At 36.7% G+C, this 18,616-nt stretch overlaps 1 protein-coding gene across 2 annotated transcripts in view; it reads right to left on the bottom strand.

The window, feature by feature from the left end:
* exoc3l2b (exocyst complex component 3-like 2b) overlaps positions 1 to 18,176 on the bottom strand; it is a 38,634-nt gene extending 20,458 nt beyond the window's left edge. The window contains exons 1-3 of one of the 2 annotated variants that reach the window (XM_065281317.2): positions 17,978 to 18,176; positions 4,557 to 5,039; positions 3,884 to 4,101 (exon numbers count right to left, since the gene is read on the bottom strand). In XM_065281317.2, coding sequence (XP_065137389.1) covers positions 3,884 to 4,101; positions 4,557 to 5,017 — 679 coding nt within the window. In that variant the 5' untranslated portion in view covers positions 5,018 to 5,039; positions 17,978 to 18,176. Of the gene's footprint in view, positions 1 to 3,883; positions 4,102 to 4,556; positions 5,040 to 14,485; positions 14,625 to 17,977 lie in introns of those variants that run through there. The other variant, XM_065281316.2, reaches the window with a different exon arrangement.
* Positions 18,177 to 18,616: the final 440 nt, after the last annotated feature.

Raw genomic sequence — 18,616 nt, 5'->3', positions numbered from 1 at the left:
CGATTATGACGATTATTTGTTTTAAATTTTTTTGCTTTGAGGATTATTATGATTAATTGTCTGTTTTATTTTTTTGACATTTAATTCTCATACATTTTTGTTCGTTCATTAAATAATTTCACACGTTGTGATTATTTAAATTAAATATTTTGCAAGGTTTACCTGGCAGTAAATATTAATACACAAAACACACATTTAAAAGTAATTATTTAATTAATATATCTTTCCAAAACTGAAAATTCTTCACAAGAAATAAACACAATAAAGTTTCTAAAAAATACCTGAAAATAAAAATGCAATCAAAATAAACTATACCAGAACAGGCCGAAATCGTAGCCAATCCTGCTAAGGTCATATTAGTCCTGGACCACATGTCTGTAGTGGCTGAAAAAAAATCAATTCCTGCAGCTCCTCCTTGTGTTTTTTAGAGAGATGTGCAATCATTGCGGTGATCTGAGATCATCGCGATGAGGTCAAACAATCGCGATGAGACGATTATTTAATCATTGTGACAGCCCTAGTGAGGACGACTTTTTAAAACCTTCTTGGCTCTACTTAAAATTCCCGGTGCTATATGGCACTAAAAATGGTTCTTCTATGGTTACGATCCAAAGCAACAGTTTTGGTGCTATATAGCACCGTTAGTTTTTTTAGAGTGATGCAGAGATGACCATAATAAACCTCTCTGTCATAAAGTGAATATACTGAGGCTATGGCACTTCTTTCATTTGATGGTGCACAGAAAGTTCACACTTTACCATCAGACCTTGCATAATAATCGGCGATTCACACAAACGTACGTGATCAGTTGTGATGGACCAAAATTGTAAATGGAACATAAAGTGTCCTATGTTGCGTCACCACACAGCAGAGTTGCTGAACGGACACCCGCTTAACTGTTACAGGAGGTCATCAGAAAGTTTCCCATCAACATAATGTGGCTAAATACACAAATAAGAAGGGCTTTTTTGCTGTGTCAGCTGGGACACGCAAAGCAGCAAGAGCCAATAACCTTGTCCCCCCTGCTGAAAAAAGCAAAGACATGACCAAACATGATACTCTGGGGCACATATAGTTCCCTTTTTCTTAAATTCCTCTTTTATCACGTACCATGCTGCATTTACTCAAAAGAATAGAGAAGATTGATGGTTTCAAATATGATGCCTCTTTAGCCCGTATGTTGGAAAAGTGAGATTGGGACCCAGGTGGGCTTTACAGTCAATGATCAAATTTGATTAAATCGACAAAAACCCTTTGAAAGATTAAAATGCATGTCATTCTGACAGGAGTTCACGTCCTGTTCCAACTCAAATCAAATACATCTGAACCATATAATCAAAGCAGTCTTGCTTGAAAATGACAGTGAATTGTGTAAGAGCCAGGTTGAATTTGAACTTGGAGAAGAGGATTATGGTGTGAACTCTGTTGACTGTTCAACAAACGCATCAGCAACTGCAAATACTTGAAGGCATGTTTGCAAAACAATCAACCCCATGTGACGTTAGCAAGTGACATTGATATGTTGGTTAAAAAAAAAACATTTTCCAAGCCATTTCCATCGATCACTAAACTCCTCTTTTGTTCAACAGGGTTTGCAAGTTACTGCCAGTTTTTAACCTTATCTCTCCTTGCCTTGCATTAAAAAAAAAACATAGAAGCCTGAAACCTGAGCATGCAATCATGTGCAAATACCTGCCTAGCATGTACTATGTTCATGCAGGTCAAGCTAAACAATCACGCTGTGGTACATTTGTGCACTTGCACCATGGTTTGGGGAACACGCAATAAAAATTAGATGTTAGTTTAATATTCATAGATTAGATGGTGAATGAAACAAGATATGGCAGACTTTTGATATTTGTGTGCGTACTACTGACATTTATATGACACATATGGTGAAATTATTTTTTAATGTATAACATTTGTAGTACCAGTACTGTATACTGTGCAACTTTAACACACAAATGCAGTATACTCACGAAAATACAGGTAATACAGATAAAACTGCACCAATACAAGTGTGTTAAAGCTGTGATTTGTAACTTGTTTTGTCTTAAAATAAGCAAAAATAAAGAATTGGAAAGTCTGGATCAACTTAAAAATTACTTGAATTGGTAACACCCAGAAAATGTAAGTTTATTCAACTTCAAATGTCACTTTAGTTTCACTTCATGTAAAAAATTTACAAAAAAAACAAGATATTTTTTTTAGGTGTTACAATTTGATGTATATTTTTTAAAGGGGCTTTGGTGTCCCCAGAGCAAATATTTGAAGTTTTAGCTCAAAAAAACCATATAAATAGTTTATTATAGCATGTTAAAATTGCCACTTTGTAGGTGTGTGCAAAAATGTGCCATTTTGGGTGTGTCCTTTAAAATGCAAATGAGCGGATGAAGTTCAAACAGGGATCACAATGATGATGGTTTGTTGCAATTGAAACTCAATTGCGCTGTGAATTATTTTCTCTCTCTCTCTCTTTTTCTCTGCACTAAATGGCAGTGCTGTGGTTGGATAGTGCAGATTAAGGGGTGGTATTATTATAATAAGAGCTCCTTATGACATCATAAGGAGAGCCAAATTTCAACAACCTGTTTTTTCATGTGCTGGTAGAGAATGGTTTACCAAAACTAGTTACTGGGTTGATTTTTTTTTACATTTTCTAGGTTGATAGAAGCACTGGGGACCCAATCATAGCACTTAACTCTTTCACCGCCAGCGTTTTTAAAAAAAGTTGCCAGCCAGCGCCAGCGTTTTTCATGATTTTCACCAAAGTTTAATGCCTTCCAGAAAATGTTCTTCTTTAAATATATAAACATACAATATACCAAATGAAAGAACAAACCCTCTGCTTTCAAACAAAAAAAAACGTTTCTTCCTACCTTCAGTGGTTCTTTTGTAATCAGCTTTTGAATATGGTTAGGTTTCTGCAAAAACACCACATTTTGAGCAAAAAGCAGAGATAATTCCATTTTTGTGACGGACTTTTCATAGAGATTCCATTCAGAGCGATCTTTAAAACAGACACGGACATGCAGCCGCTTGCCATAGGGCAATACTTTCGGGTTTAAAAAGTTGCGGAAGGATAATAGCGGTACTGCGGAAAGACGGAAAATCTCGTCATTGGCGGGGAAGCGTTTTCTCTTAATTGACGAGATATCTTGTAAAAAGACTGTAAAAAGAAAAGTTCGTTCTGCTTAAAAAGCCAGTAACCTGGTTGCCCTAAAATTTTGAGTTTTTTATGGCAACCAGGTAACTTACTTTTTTATGTTGAACCAACAAATCGTTTTTTAAAGTGTAAGTAAAGCGTAAGCAGCATATAATATAGATCAGAACAGAATCAGTAGTTAAAGGGCACCTATTGTGCAAAATCCACTTTTGGTAACTACGCAAACACTAAAACTGAAAAAAATGCCCTTAAAGTTTTTAGCACCATCCAGTTAAACATGTAACTTCAATTTTGGCACACACGTTTCTCTGAAATGGGACAAAATTGAACCAGGAGATTTTGTCACAAGACACAACAGATCTCACAAAGCCGATTTCAACCCTTAACTCAATTTTGACCAAATGCGTAGTTACTGTGCTTTGGCTTTGTAAGGCAGTATTGTCTCAGACTGTATTATATAGTATTATATCTATTTTAACTAAAAGCGCTCACTGTCTGTTTATGGGAAAGTGAGGAGCTGTAGCTCATTTGCATTTAAAGGTTCAGACATTAAGCAGCACGTTTTTGCTCCCACCCAAATAGGGGCATTTTGAACATGCTATAATAAATGATCTGTGGGGTATTTTGAGCTGAAACTTCACAGACACATTCTTGGCACACCTGAGACAAAATATTACATCTTGTAAAATGGCCTTTAAAGTATATATTTGCTTTTACCTGAGAGTGGTTCCCTTGGTTTGACCTCTGGCACCTCCTCCACTGGCTCCTCTTCTGGTCCCTGTGATGAATAGTCCTGTATAGACTCCCTTTTCATCTTGCCCTTGCCCACCATCTTTAGGAAAGAGAGTCGACGACTGGTCGAGTCAGCATCGGCTTCTGAATTCAAGTCACCATTGGTCAAGCTCTCCTTGAGGTCTTTACACCTCCCTGCAATTCTAAAGGAAGAACATATCCTCTTCAACTTAAAAAACATCACCTTAAAAAAATTAAGTTACTTAAAGTAAAAATAAAGTTAAAAGTTCAGTAAAAAAACCTTAAATATTTTTTTTCAAATTAAGTCATTTTTTTAGGTTGATCCAACTTTTTACAGTGTGTGTAATCTCGGCACAACTACAAGGCAAACCAAGGATCACTGAACACTGCAGGCCACCCTTCTAACCTACTGGTTGAGCCAGGATTTGGACAAAAGCTATTTTTTTGGGAAGTCAACCAACAAATGGTTTATATAAGCTGATGGATTTCTATTGGCTTTGCACATGAAAGCAGAATAGCAATTTTTTTATTGTATATTTATTAAATATTTTTCAATTACAATTTTCACATTCGAAGGATAAATAAATAGAAAAATCATCACACTAATAAACTAATAAAAATTCATGGTCAATCATACCGTAGCAGACTCCCCTCTGAACTCCGTCTGCCTTTCTTCTTCTTCGTCATGGGTGATGCTGAACCTATAGAGCCCTGCGGCGATGGAGCATCCCTGTCTTTGCCTCTGGCCGACAAGCGTAAGTTCTTGCCCAGTTTGCCCAGGGTTTTAAGTGGCGATACCCCCTTCATGCGTTCCAGCGTGCCTTTAATTGAACTTCCTTTCCCAGTGCCTCCACGCCGCACCTCGTTTGCCTCATTCTCATCTTCTTCATCCTCAAACGGGTTCCTGTCCCGGGGAACGACACCATCCAGCAGTGAGCCACCATTGCTCCTGGGCCAGTCCTCATCTGAGCCAGGCTCCTCAAACGGATTGTGGTTAAGACTCATTTTTCTGAGAATAAACTCGCTGCGCGCAGACTCCAAGTCCATGCTAAACCTGCCAGCCTTTAGCCGAGCAGGGAGGTTCTTGAGGACAGGCATGTTTGCGCTGGGAGGATATTTGCTGGAAAACAGATAAAACGGTCACACGCAAATCTAGCGACATCTCTGAGACACATATGACACAACCACAGCCCATCTAAACCAATACAGATGCGCTCTGCTGCTATAACAAACAGGAAATTACTGCAACGCAGGCCAATGATGTTACTGTGATCTTTTCTTTATGAGAACTTTGAGTGTTTTGCACAAAACAATACAGGAAAATGCATACAGAAAGAGGATCTAGTGAAAAGTGTTTGATAAACTGAGCAATGTGTAATTTCACTGAACATGTTAAAATATTAAACCTCAACCTTAAAGGTATCTAAAAGGCATTAAACAAAAGAGATAAGACAGAAAGAGATAAGTTTTATCTGATAGATCATTTAATGGCTGGTCTGAATCACATTATTTTAAAAACAATCTATAATAAAGACTTGTGATGTTACATTTGTAATAAAATGCTTTCTAAATTACAATATTGGATACAATGATACAATAATGACACATATATGAGTATATGAGTAACTTTTTGGTAAGCCTGACCATCCTGAATGTCTTAAACTTTTAAGGGCAGTTTCCCGGACAGGGTTAAGATTAATCCAGGATTAGGCTTTAGTTATATTACGCCATTTAAATCGTTTTTTTACAAACATACCTTACAAAAAACAATACTGGTGTGCATCTTGATACAAACCAGCGACAGTGATATATGTTAAGATATATAAGATGTTTTCAAATTAAGGCGGCTTAATCATGCATTTTAGTCTGGGACAAGGATAAGCCCTATACGAGAAACCGCCCCCTTCTTTTTGAAATAGGAGCCTTACGCTTTGAAATTCAGTCATAATAACACACAGACACTTAATATTATGGCACGAGCCCATGTTTTGCATGAATATAAGACTTTCTCTTCTGTAAATAAACAAAAGGAGTTTTCGCCCTGATGAACTCTCTGTTCTATTTCAAGAAAACATGTTTGCCCCTTTCAAAGGCTCCTGGGCCAGAATAGCCCTCTTGGATATTTATGGCTTGTGACAAACGGGGGGAACAAAGCTGAATCACTTCCGGTTTACTAATTTGTGTGCTTGTTTATGAGTGGGGGAAACAACATTCATATCGAATGACTCATTACCTTTTGGTTCATTTAACAATGTGTTTTTACACAATAAGAATATTGGTATTAACAATAGTTTTGTAACCGAAAAGACATGAATGTTTTTTAGGATAAATCATGTACCATACAGTAGTTTAGAGACTAATTTCAGTGTGTAACAGCCAACAATCTTTAAATTCCTATAGACAGTCTATTGTTTGTGACTTCCTACCTCTTTTAAATAATTATATCTGCATGATTTTCCCATATGGGTTAGCTGTTATTGACAGTTTAGTCTTTTATGATTCTTTTATGGTCCAGCATACTGAAAGTGGTCAAGAACTGTCAACCTGCTAGGCGTGACTAATTGTATGTAATTATTATACAAGAGTGAAACACATAGTCAATAAAAGTTTAGATTTGATCATAAATCCGGTTCACGGTTGTTTAACAAACCATGTTAATAAGTTAATAAGAAACAATTTAACCTGTGTGTATCAGTACGAATTCAACTATTCAAATATTACTTTCACTGGCCCCTGTGTCGTGTTCCCACTGAAATCCCAGCTCTAATTATAAACTCTATAGTGGAGCCGATATGGAACGTCGGGTTAGATCATTGGGTAAGATATAAAAGCCATACTACCGCTTTCCCAGACCAACTCCTCTTCCTGTCCCATACAGGTAGGGGACAAAAGGGACAGGTCCCCCGAAGACTGCCAATAGCAGTACTGTAATTTATGTGCGGGAGAAATCAAAGGAGAGGTCCACATCAGGCAAAAATAGCTATTTATAAATCATTAATAGGGCTTTTCAGGAACAACTATTGTATAATAGCGATGTGTACAGGTTACACACATTCTGCTTGTCTCTGAAATAGTTTGTTTCTATTTTCTCAAAACTCCCATCTTACTAAATTTACACACTAAAAAATGTTGGGTTGTTTTTAACCCAGGGCTGGGTAACTATTAGACAGAACACATTTCTGGGTTAAAATGACCCAAATAATGGGTTGTTTTTACCCAACTGCTGGGTTATTGTTAATCAACCATGTTGAAATAACCCAGCAGTTGGGTTAAAATAAGCCATTATTTGGGTCATTTTAACCCAGAAATGTGTTCTGTCCAGTAGTTACCCTGCCCTGGGTTAAAAACGACTAACTTGAGATAGACCGATATATCGGCCGGCGGATAGATATACCGGGCCGATATTTGCGAGTTTATGTGTATCGGCTTCAGGCTTGTGCACAATACAGAATTTCAGATTTGGCCTCCATTCAATTCATGAATTGGAATTTGAACTGAATTGACTCCGCCCTACAGGAAGTTGAATTGGAATTGGAATGACAGGAAGTGGAATTAAATTCAAGAAATTCCACAGTCACGCAACAGATCTCACATACATTCAGTGTTAGGAAAGTTACTTTGGAAAATTGTTTGGCAACCATTTTAAATACTTGGTTAAAGTAAAAAATTCTGGGAAATGAAGTCATGTTCCATCGTGTTCCACAAAATTACAATTACAAAAAAATCTAAGTTAATTATTTGTTAAGTGACTAGAGTTTTAACATTAATTGCTGGAGGAAAACATTTCCTGTTAATGTAATCTGTCCAAGTATTTCAAACTAATATAATTTATAGAATCTGTAATGCAATCATATCTGACATATAATGAATGCTTCATTTTTAACACTTCACTTACTGTATAATATGTATATGAATTTCTTTGAATTTCTATTGAATTGCAATTCTGCTTCCTTTAATTAAAATTCGAATTGTAATTCTAGATCCTGTTTTTGACATCAATTCAAATTCAATTCAAATTCAAGAATTGAATTGGAATTCAGGAGTCATTCTCAATTCAATTCTGAATTGTGCACAAGCCTGATCGGCATCGGCCAGTACGTGGCTGCCGTGTTCGGCATTATTTACAGACAGTTCGCTGGAAGCCACAAGCGATTGTCATGTGACTAAAAACAACCAACCTTTCCATGACAACATCGAAAGCTCAGCCTTACAGCTGATCATAGCTGGACAAAGCAGGTTTTTATTTCTCATCTCTATGGGGCGGTTTCCCGGACAGGGATTAGACTAGTCCTAGACTAGGACTAAATGTAAGAACTGTCCAAACTAATAACATCTCTTTTTAACATATCTTAAAATACATCAGTGCCCTGTGTTTAGCCTCAAAATGGACACAAGTAATGTTTTTAGTAAGGTATGTTTGTTAAAACTAGTTATATTTCCTAATTAAACTAAGCTCTAGTCCTAGTTTATGATAATTCCTGTCCGGGAAACCACCCCTATATATATTTGTAGTAGTAAAGTGCTAGAAATCAATATCCTTTGCTGATAGTTCCTCGTCATTGTGGAGAGTGCAGTTCATGGTTCCATAGCACCCTCAACTGTTTTTACTATTTGTTAAAATAAATGTAACTTTTTTTTAATGGAGACTTGTAACATTTGGCATCATCATTGTGTCATTTTTATGATGTAAATTGAGTGAGCAAAAGCAGTATCGGCTCCAAATATCGGCTCAAGAAAATCGGCAGCCTGTATCGGTCATCGGCTGAAGCTGAAACAAAAATCGGTATCGGCATCGGCACTGAAAAAATCCATATCGGTCGATCCCTAAAAACAACCCAATAGTTTTTAGAGTGTTACTGGTTTAGGGCTGTCACAATTATTAAATAATCGTCTCATCGCGATTGTTTGACCTCATCGCAATGATTTCAGATCACCGCAATGATTGCACATCTCTCTAAAAAACACAAGGGGGAGCTGCAGCGCCTGTATAAACGAGACAGTATGAGATTACTTTTTGTGTTATGTGTATTGATATTTACTGCCAGGTAAACCTTGCAAAAGATTTAATTTAAATAATCACAACAATGTGTGAAAATTATTTAATGAACAACCAAAATAAATGTATGAGAATTAAATGTCAAAGCAACAAAACAGACAATTAATCGTCATAATCGCCAAAGCACTTAAACAGGCAATTAATCGCAATAATCGTCACAGTTTATTAGGCAATTAACCATCAGCCAAATTTCATAATCGTGACAGCCCTAGGTTTAGTAATGGTTTGGTAATAACAATGTAACTTTAATTATAACATGGTCCTGAACAATGTAAAATTTCAAAAGTTGGATCAACTTAAAATTTTACTTCAATTGGTAACACACAAAAAAATCAACTAAAGTGAAATTTTTAGTTGGAAAAAAATGCAATTTTGTAAGTGTTGATTACAAATTTTTAAGTCGATCCAACTTTTTACAGGGAATAGTGACGTATCAACTAGGGATGGGCATTCGATTAAATTTTTTTAGTCGATTATCAGGAGAATTAACGATCGACTATCGATTAATCATTAATATTTTTATAATAAAAAATAATAATTTAACTTATTATTCAAAAATTTTGAATACAAAAATACAGCGTGTTTTCCTCCATGAGACCTTTATTACAAGATCAACTTGTCGCAAACAGTTAAACTACATTTAGTTAAACAAACGGACCATATATGCGCTTGAATATGTGGTGCTCTAAAGCAGCGGAACCTGCAGCTGCAAACCATTCTTAAACAGAGACCTCATTTGTTCAAAAAAATCATGACCTCTTCATAATTATTCTTTTGAAATCAAAACGGAAGGTCACAGATAGCGGAGTATGGTGTCAAATATTGCACCCTGGTGGTAAAATGTTGAATTGCTGCCACACAGTGAAATTCATTTTATTGCTTCAAGACACACGCTACGCTAGGCAACGCAACCTGCATTAGATAAAAAAAGTATTCGATTAATCAATAACAAATTAACGTCATCGACTAAATTCTTAACGATCAATTATCGATCGTCGATTAATCATGCCCATCCCTAGTATCAACCATGGTACCAAAAATGTGGCATTGTCTTTCTGCCATATCCAAAAGCTGCCAAGACTATAGGGCAGGGCTAGCGCCGGTCATCTTTGTCCGATTTAAAATTAGCGTGGTAAGCCGCCATTTTATTGTACATGACAAATGATGGCCAATAAATGGGAAGGAGAGTCACAAAGGAGCTGTGTGGGGTGCCAACCATCTGCGAGTGTTTCAAATCTAATTTGTGCTTTGGATGCATAAAAAAAACTTGTGCGACTACACCGCATACAACACGCTGACAGGAACTGATGTGATGTATATCAGCGTGTTCCAATCAAAACACTGTATGAGGTGAAAATGATTAATTATTAATCCCTTTCTGGTTAACTTTATTAGTAACGCTTGGCATATATGCATTTATTACATTGGGGGTACTCGAACAGTCTTGTCTGAATGTCATGTAAAGTGGAAAGGAGGTTATAGCAATTGATGAAAGTTAAATAGTTATAAACAAACAAAGTTTAAGAGCTATGCATTACAGTTCATGAAAACAGTGGTTCTGGCTAAATGGCATACAGCTATGGACTAAATCCTGTGAAATGTTAGGTTTAGGGTTAGGTTTGTAGGTAGGATTAGGATAAAAACAGCTCCCACCTGCGAGATTTCAGTGTTTGCTATATCCATTCTAGCCATAACCAAACTATAGTGTGCCAAAATCATGTGAAATTTGAAACAAATTAGCTTAGTCTCAGTCTGCATCTGAAATCGCTTACTTCCATACTACTGTACAGTATATAGTATGAAAAAATCAGTATGGGAGAAATACCTGGATGCTTCCAATGAGATTTTTTAGTTTTCATTGAATGAACACTTCCCAAACTGTGGCTTCCCAAGTTAATACATTACAAATAAAACACGGCTCTGTTCAAGTGTAAGTGATACAGGTACCAAGAATTGCATTCCAGGTATATCCTTTTTTCTCGGCTGTTGTTAGTATGTCAGATGAATTAACATAAAGGTCACATGACAATGAAAACATGCTGGATGTACTGTATTATGTCTGGTAATGCATGCACACCGCACAAACACATTAAATGTAACATGCTTTTTAAACAGTCAAGAAGTAGGTACATCATTTAACCCTTATGTGTTGTTGGGGCCATTTTTGCAATTTTTTTGTCTTAATTTGGCCACAACTTTCTCTGTGTTTCAGCAAATGGAATGATTTTTGGTGACAAATCTTATATTTACACATATTTTAAGAAAATGCTTTGAAATTTTTCAAAAACGTAACAATATACCGTGGGCAAATTTACTACCCTTACGTGTTGTTAGCGGCCAAAAAAGGCCACTAAATTAAACTGCTGTAAAAATTTATCGGATGAATTTTTTTTCACATTTTTTTTGCATAAATCTGTTAATCAACCTCAGTACTGATCAAAACTACCAAATGTTTGCAAAAATTCCATGATTTTAACTTTTTCATTGCCAAGTTTATAAGTAGTGTCACTGATTTGGGGGAAAAAAACACACAAAATGACAGATTTTCAATATAAAACGTGACTGTGGACTGGATTTTCTTTTACCTTTTTTACAGTCTTGGGCATGCCAAACATTGGTAAAAACATTGGCTTTGATGCATTTTTAGTTTTTGTGCAGCATCAGATTAAATTTTTTTCTCCCTCATTTATTGTTTGTGGCCATTTTTTCCCCATTGACTTCCATTATAACAACATTTTTTGATTGCTGAGCCATGACACCTTATTACCATGCATTCTTGATTCTTTGTGCCTTTTCCTTTTGCAAAGAGGTAAAATTTGTCATTTTTACTGTTGATCACCATGTGGCACCATTAACCCTTTAGTAGCCTGTGCAAAAAAACAGAGCATAAATTCTGGTCTGTACATTGAGTTATATGGACTATAAAACCATTGTGTGTGTACGAGTGTGTGTGTACGAGTGTGTGTGTGTGTGTGTACGAGTGTGTGTGTGTGTGTGTGTGTGTGTGTGTGTGTGTGTGTGTGTGTAGGGTTAGTGTTAGTATTGAGGAGAGAGCACCTCCCTCGCGCACCAGTTAGTGCTGCACTGGTGAGAGGGATTTAGTCTCCTGTAGCTGTCCCTCTAGACACAAATCCACAGACACCAGCAGGCACCAGCAGCTCAGGAGTGAAGAGGGGAACATGCAAGTGGTGTACAGAACCAAAAAAAGAACAGTCAGCATTTGTATCCGTTGTGGTAGACACACTTGCAGAGAGCACCAAGTAATATGCTGCAAGTCCTGCTAAAAAGACTGAACACACACACGTACACATATACACACCAAAAAATTAGTTTGATTGTTTAGTTCTCCATCCATCCTCTACTCTTGCTTCATTGTTCAGTTTATTTGAAGTTGTTTTTGCATTTTGGTTCATAATAAATGTTGTTAATAAATCTGATGAAGAGAAGATTTTTTACAGATTTTTCCACACAGACGCACACACATGCAAGCACGCACGCACGCACGCACGCACGCACACACGCACACACACACACACACTCTCTCTCTCTCTCTCTCTCTCTCTCTCTCTCTCTCTAATATGCTGTTATAGTCCATATAACTCAATGTACAATCCAGAATTCAAGCTCTTTTTTTTGCACAGGCTACTAAAGGGTTAATTGTGCCACATGGTGATCAACAGTAAAAATGACAAATTTTACCTCTTTGCAAAAACTAAAACCACAAAGAATCAAAAATGCATGGTAATAAGGTGTCATGGCTCTGCAATCAAAAAATGTTGTTATAATGGAAGTCAATGGGGAAAAAATGGCCACAAACAATAAATGAGGGAGAAAAAAATTTAATCTGATGCTGCACAAAAACTAAAAATGCATCAAAGCCAATGTTTTTACCAATTTTTGGCATGCCCAAGACTGTGAAAAGGGTGAAAAAAAATTCAGTCCACAATCACTTTTTATATTGAAAATCCGTGATTTTGTGTTTTTTTTTTCTCAAATCAGTGGCATCACTTATGAGCTTGGCAATTAAAGAGTTAAAATCATGAAATTTTTGGAAACATTTGGTAGTTTTGATCAGTTCTGAGGTTGATTAACAGATTTATGCAAAAAAAGTTGAAAAAAATATTAATCTGATACATTTTTACAGCCGTTTAATTTAGTGGCCTTTTTTGGCCGCTAACAACACGAAAGGGTAGTGAATTGGAACAAGGCACAAGGGTTAATTTAGTACATACTGCCACAGTCAATTTCACTATTTTGAGTGATTTTACTCCTTACTTCAACCTGCTTGAAAATTATCCAGAGCACCGGACTGCAGTGCCAGTAAGGTTCAAAGTCTATAGTCAAACAGACTATTAAAAAGGATGGGCAATGAGTTACACCGAGGGGAAGGGAGGACTGGTCTTAATATGTGACAGATCCAGCCACTGCTTATGACTAGGTTTCATGCTGGTTAAACAAAAAGCACTGGAATGTTGGAGACAAACTCTGGATGACTTTCCCTAAGGCAAGGTTTAGGTGCTCCTAAAGACAGGTTAAATGCAAATAAGTAAACTATTGATCCTGCAACTTGAAACATCTATGATTGTTATGCGTGACTGGAATTAGAAATAACTTAAGCATAAACCTGGTCACAGGTTATTCCTAGAAATGTCATTACTGGATAAAAGTGACTGCTAAATTCCAAAAATTTAAATGCACCATCTCCGATACTTTCTCTAATCTAACGGAAAAGCAAACAGACAGGCTATTGATTCAACAAAAAAGGAAGTACTAATAAAATCTCTCAAGTCAATCATTCATCACCACTGTATTAAAAATGATTTAAAACAACCCACCCATTATATGGGTGCATCAAGGTCAAATTACATGATTTAACCAGTTAGCCATCTTGACATTGGAATATGCCCTGCTATAAACCTTGTGCTTTTCTAGGACATATTATCATTGTGATGCATACTTGCATGAGTAAATCTTTAACTGTACACCAGCAGACAAATATGGCATTCTGAAAAAATGAAGCTCCTCAAACAGGAAGGAAATTATTTTACTTAATAAGCAGGAACGAAAAAGTATAGTCAGCTAGCTTAGTATTCCACAGAATTTATTAATAGATGTTTTTACAATCATTTGCTTGAGTTACCAAGGACAGAATTTAAGGAGACTGAATGAAAGAAGATATAGAAAGTGCAGATCGTGAACAAACAGTTGAGTTGTCATTGTATTACGTTTAATTTACCTTAATGAAATAATATTGACAAAGTGACTTAAAGAAGAGCAAGTGCACGTGCATTGTAAGTTACGTATAAGCTTTTCGTTCTCTTTGTTTCAATTATAAAATATAAATGCACACATCCCACATCTAATTTATTTAAAACATAAAAATATCGCTACTTTACAGATGTGAGTATTTTACATTTATGCCTTTGAAATAGTTAACATGATACCATGACAAATTTCATAAGACGACAAAACGCTGTAACTTGTGGTAAAAATAAAGAGTGAAAACTTACAGAGCCCATGTTGATCTGTCTTCATGTCAGAAATGAAAATATATAAATATATTTTAAGGAAATAATACGAATTTAATTCAATTTCACGCAGTGTCACAGTCGTCTGTGCCACTGCATCGGCAATAAAATGTTCAGTGTGAATGAGTTACAGACAGGACTTTTAGTTTGGTGGGCAGGTCCGAAAAGACGCATACTCAGCAAAATACACACAAGTTCAACCACAAGCTGTTTCCGATATATTTATATATCTATTTTAAATATTTTGATATTAAGATTTTTTTTTTTGAAGATTGTAGATTTTTATTATATTAAAATATGTTTGCCTCTTTATATTAATTATATTATATTTAATAATATTTTAATTATAGTATATAACATTTTTTTTACTATATCTTTTTTATATTAATTCCATTTTTATTGTGTTTTGTATTTTAATTGCCCTGTGAAGACACCATTTTCATAATTTTCACAAAACAATCATCTTAAATATCTAGCTAAGACCAGCACAAGCTGGTAGCTTGTTTTAGCTGGTTTAAGGTGGCAGTAGCTGGTTTAAGCTGGTCCTCCCAGCCTGGGAAAGCTGGCAAAGACCAGGGGCCGGTTGCATAAACCTTTAAGACTAGTCTTAAAAGTTAGCCATTAATTTTTTTCTTCAAGACTGATCATAACTGTTTTAAGTATGTTACATAGAAAGGTAGATTGGTCTAATTTAAATTCAAATAATAAGACTGATTAGCCCTAACTAATTGCTAGTTAGTCAGAATCATTCTTAAGACGCAGTCTTAAAGTCACGGCTATGTTTATGCAACCGGCCCCAGCTGAAAAAATGACCAAAACACAGCTAGACAAGCTTGCTACACCAACAATACCAGCTAAAACCAAGCTGGGAGACCAGCGTAAACCAGCTCACCAGCTTATGTTGGGCTTAGCTGGATTTTACAGTAGAGAGCACACGCGCCAAGAGGAAGTCAAACGCGTTATGTTTCTAAAAACAATAGAAATTGCTTAAGACTGCGTCATGGAGGTCAAAATGCAACCAATGCCAAAATAAAACAAAACACAACAGTTAGACACGTTGGAGGAGTCTGTGCTTCTCCAAACACTTGATCTTAAACATCTTGGCAGCCCATATAAGCATTACGCAATCTGTTTCCTGTAACAATATGGTAAACAGTAGAAAAAAACTTATTATGATGCATAAACAAAGACTTGACCTGAATGTCATTCCATCATTCCATCAAGAGATCATAACTAACTCTATAGCTTAGATAATCTTTGTTAAGACTAAACAAATGCTAACCACTCAAAATGAATCTTATTGAATCTTAAACGCTTTAACTTCTAAAGTTTTTAATGAAATGGCCTGCATGGGTCATTGAATGATGTCTTGCCTGTTGCACATACAGTACTGTAATGTTACATTCCTGCTTTAGCATTTTGGCAAAGGCCGAAGTCCAACCATAATATATTCTGTATATTTTATTTTTGTTGTTTATTTGCCACAAACATGTCGTCTATGCACTTTCCCATGCCCACCTTGACCTGCCCGCTAATTTATTATGAGCTGCATGCTGCAACTGAAACAGAAGGACATCGCACTTTTGTTCATGTGGATTGTCACGGGGCTAAAGGAGCATCAGGAAACCACAACTGGCGCCACATCTAAGACCAGTAGCCTACTGAATAAAGCAGAGCTGCACTGCGAGAGAAACTCTGAACTGAAGGGAATTCTTGGCTTAGGGATCAGGAAATAGTACTGCATAACATTAACATTTTCATTGTTGTGTGTGTTTATTGGTGCATCCTTTGCTCTTGCTCTGTCTGCGACATTCACCTTGGCATTGCTTCAAAAATCTCCCAACACCCAAATCGGTTGAAAAAGAAAAAACCGAGCCATGTTTGAAATGACATGTTTCATTTTTATAGATGCATTTTTATCTAGGTTCTTGTCAAACATTTATATTGCATTGTAGACCCAGAATGAGAAATTATTATTACTTTGCCTTTCATTTAACCTTAAACGAAAATGAATCATAGTAAAAGTTCAGTCACCATATTGTATTGATTGATTACCATTTGTAAAATCATATTTACTACCATGGCAAATTTTGTACAGTGTAGCATCCCAGTGACAACTTTTTATTTATCTGTGTTGTTAATTCGAAGACGTCATTTCATTACAACCCTGTTTTCAAGAGGCTTAATGTCTGTTGTATACTCCAATACAGTCAAAAACATCCCTCTCTATTTCCCAAAATGATGTATTCACATCCCTGTTTGTCAGCACTATTACACAATCTCTTGCTGGCTGTTAAGCGGGAGGTCAGCGGGGATGCTCCAATCATAGCCTGCCTGCATCCTGCAATGTTGCTTCACTAAGGACCACAGGAAAAGCCCTTTGGATCTCTGCTCAGAAAACGCTCTATTTCATGCCACCAGATCATCATCCCTGACCAAACTGAGCAATCTGCCGCAGCCTTACTGACACGGCCCATTCTGGTGAATGCCAGTGGAGGAACGGGGGTCATCCTTTATACGTGCCCGGTTTAGCTGGTAGCATCCTGATGTGGTTTTACCCTAGTTTGGGCATCTGCTGGGAAAAGGATGAAGTACGGACGTCACAAGTTAACTTTTAACACTGAGTAGGCCGGGTTACAGATAATTTAAGAGAATTGCGGAGGAAGATGTCAATCAGCGTAATGCACAGTTTGTTGGGTGAGAAAGGATTGATTACGGGCGGCTTTGTCCTCCTTCCTATGGTGTTGTCACAGTACATGTGTTTTCTGTCATCTGTACTGTCTGTATAGCTTTAAGCACATGTGTTTGCTGCTATACATCACTTCCTGTTCAATAAGGACTCGTGTGATATATACAGTACATTGATGATAATATTCAGGAGCTTATGATGTTGTCATATAGTTTGTTTACTTATTAAAAACATAGCAAATCGGTTTGCTAATATATGTGAATAAAACAAATAAACATATTATCGCATGATAATAATATATTCACTGGAACTGTTGATAATATTGACGATACAACAAAGACATCACATGCTTTCTCAATGTTAATAATATGTAAAAAAAAAAAAAAGATCTCAGAAGAACTTATCTGAGAATCAATACACGAGACATGTTAGCAAATATTTACACATCATAATGTCATAGACAGACCATTGACAAATGTCTACCCCCAGTCCCCACAAGTAAACAACTTTACAGTGTGGCTCAAAGGTCATACACATTTCAGCCAGAAGTGTGCACTTTAAAGAAAACTTGGGATTAGTGTATAGTATATTATTGTTGTGCTTGGTATCAACATGATACCAAGGTAACTTGAGACGTCAGAACCTGCTTTCCTCGAGAGGAACAACCGATAGAGAGTTCACACTGAAATCAGATAATCTTTTGACATTTTAAACTGCTGTAGTACAAGGAAATTTTCTACTTTACAATACACTTAAAGCTTAGGAAAGAAAACGCTTCCTCTTACCTTGTTTGGTTACCTCGTTTGGCGTTAAACCAATGGTAAATCCCTAAAAGACTCAGAGCAGGGACATCCCAATGCCCCAGAGGTTTTCTGTGTTTTTTTGTATTTATGTGTTGATTGTCAGGTACTGTAAGTGTCCAAGTCGTGGAGTAACTGACTTTACGTATGCTCTTGTTCAACTAAACGCATTTCTGAACCCTGTGGCTAGCTGTGGTCACTTCCTGAGCTGTTTTGGAGCGCAGAAGACGATGCTTTTTCCTCAGGAAGCCGGCCATCCCCTTTCCTTTCCACCAGCTCCGACCCCCCCACCACGGCTCGGGCCCCTGGGATTATGGGCACTGTGACTGTACTAATTACTCAGAAGTGTGTATACAATAGATAAATGTAAATTGCTGTAATGATACATATAACCCTATCCGTGTGTGTGCCATAAGAGGAGCAGATCAGATCAGGGGGCCGATATGTGGAGTCTTTCTTAAATGTTTGTTGACACTGATCTCCATCACAAGCTTAGGACATCTAAAGATATTTTCCCACTGTAAACATAGGGTTGAAATAAGGAGGGCAGACATGTGCCAGGGTCAGCAAGTGCACTTGCATTGTCTTTGCATGGGGTAGTTAGTTTGTTTTTTTACAGCGAGA

This window comes from Paramisgurnus dabryanus, chromosome 8, assembly GCF_030506205.2.
Source record: "Paramisgurnus dabryanus chromosome 8, PD_genome_1.1, whole genome shotgun sequence".
Taxonomy (NCBI): domain Eukaryota; kingdom Metazoa; phylum Chordata; class Actinopteri; order Cypriniformes; family Cobitidae; genus Paramisgurnus; species Paramisgurnus dabryanus.
This window is presented reverse-complemented; position numbering and strand designations above follow the sequence as displayed.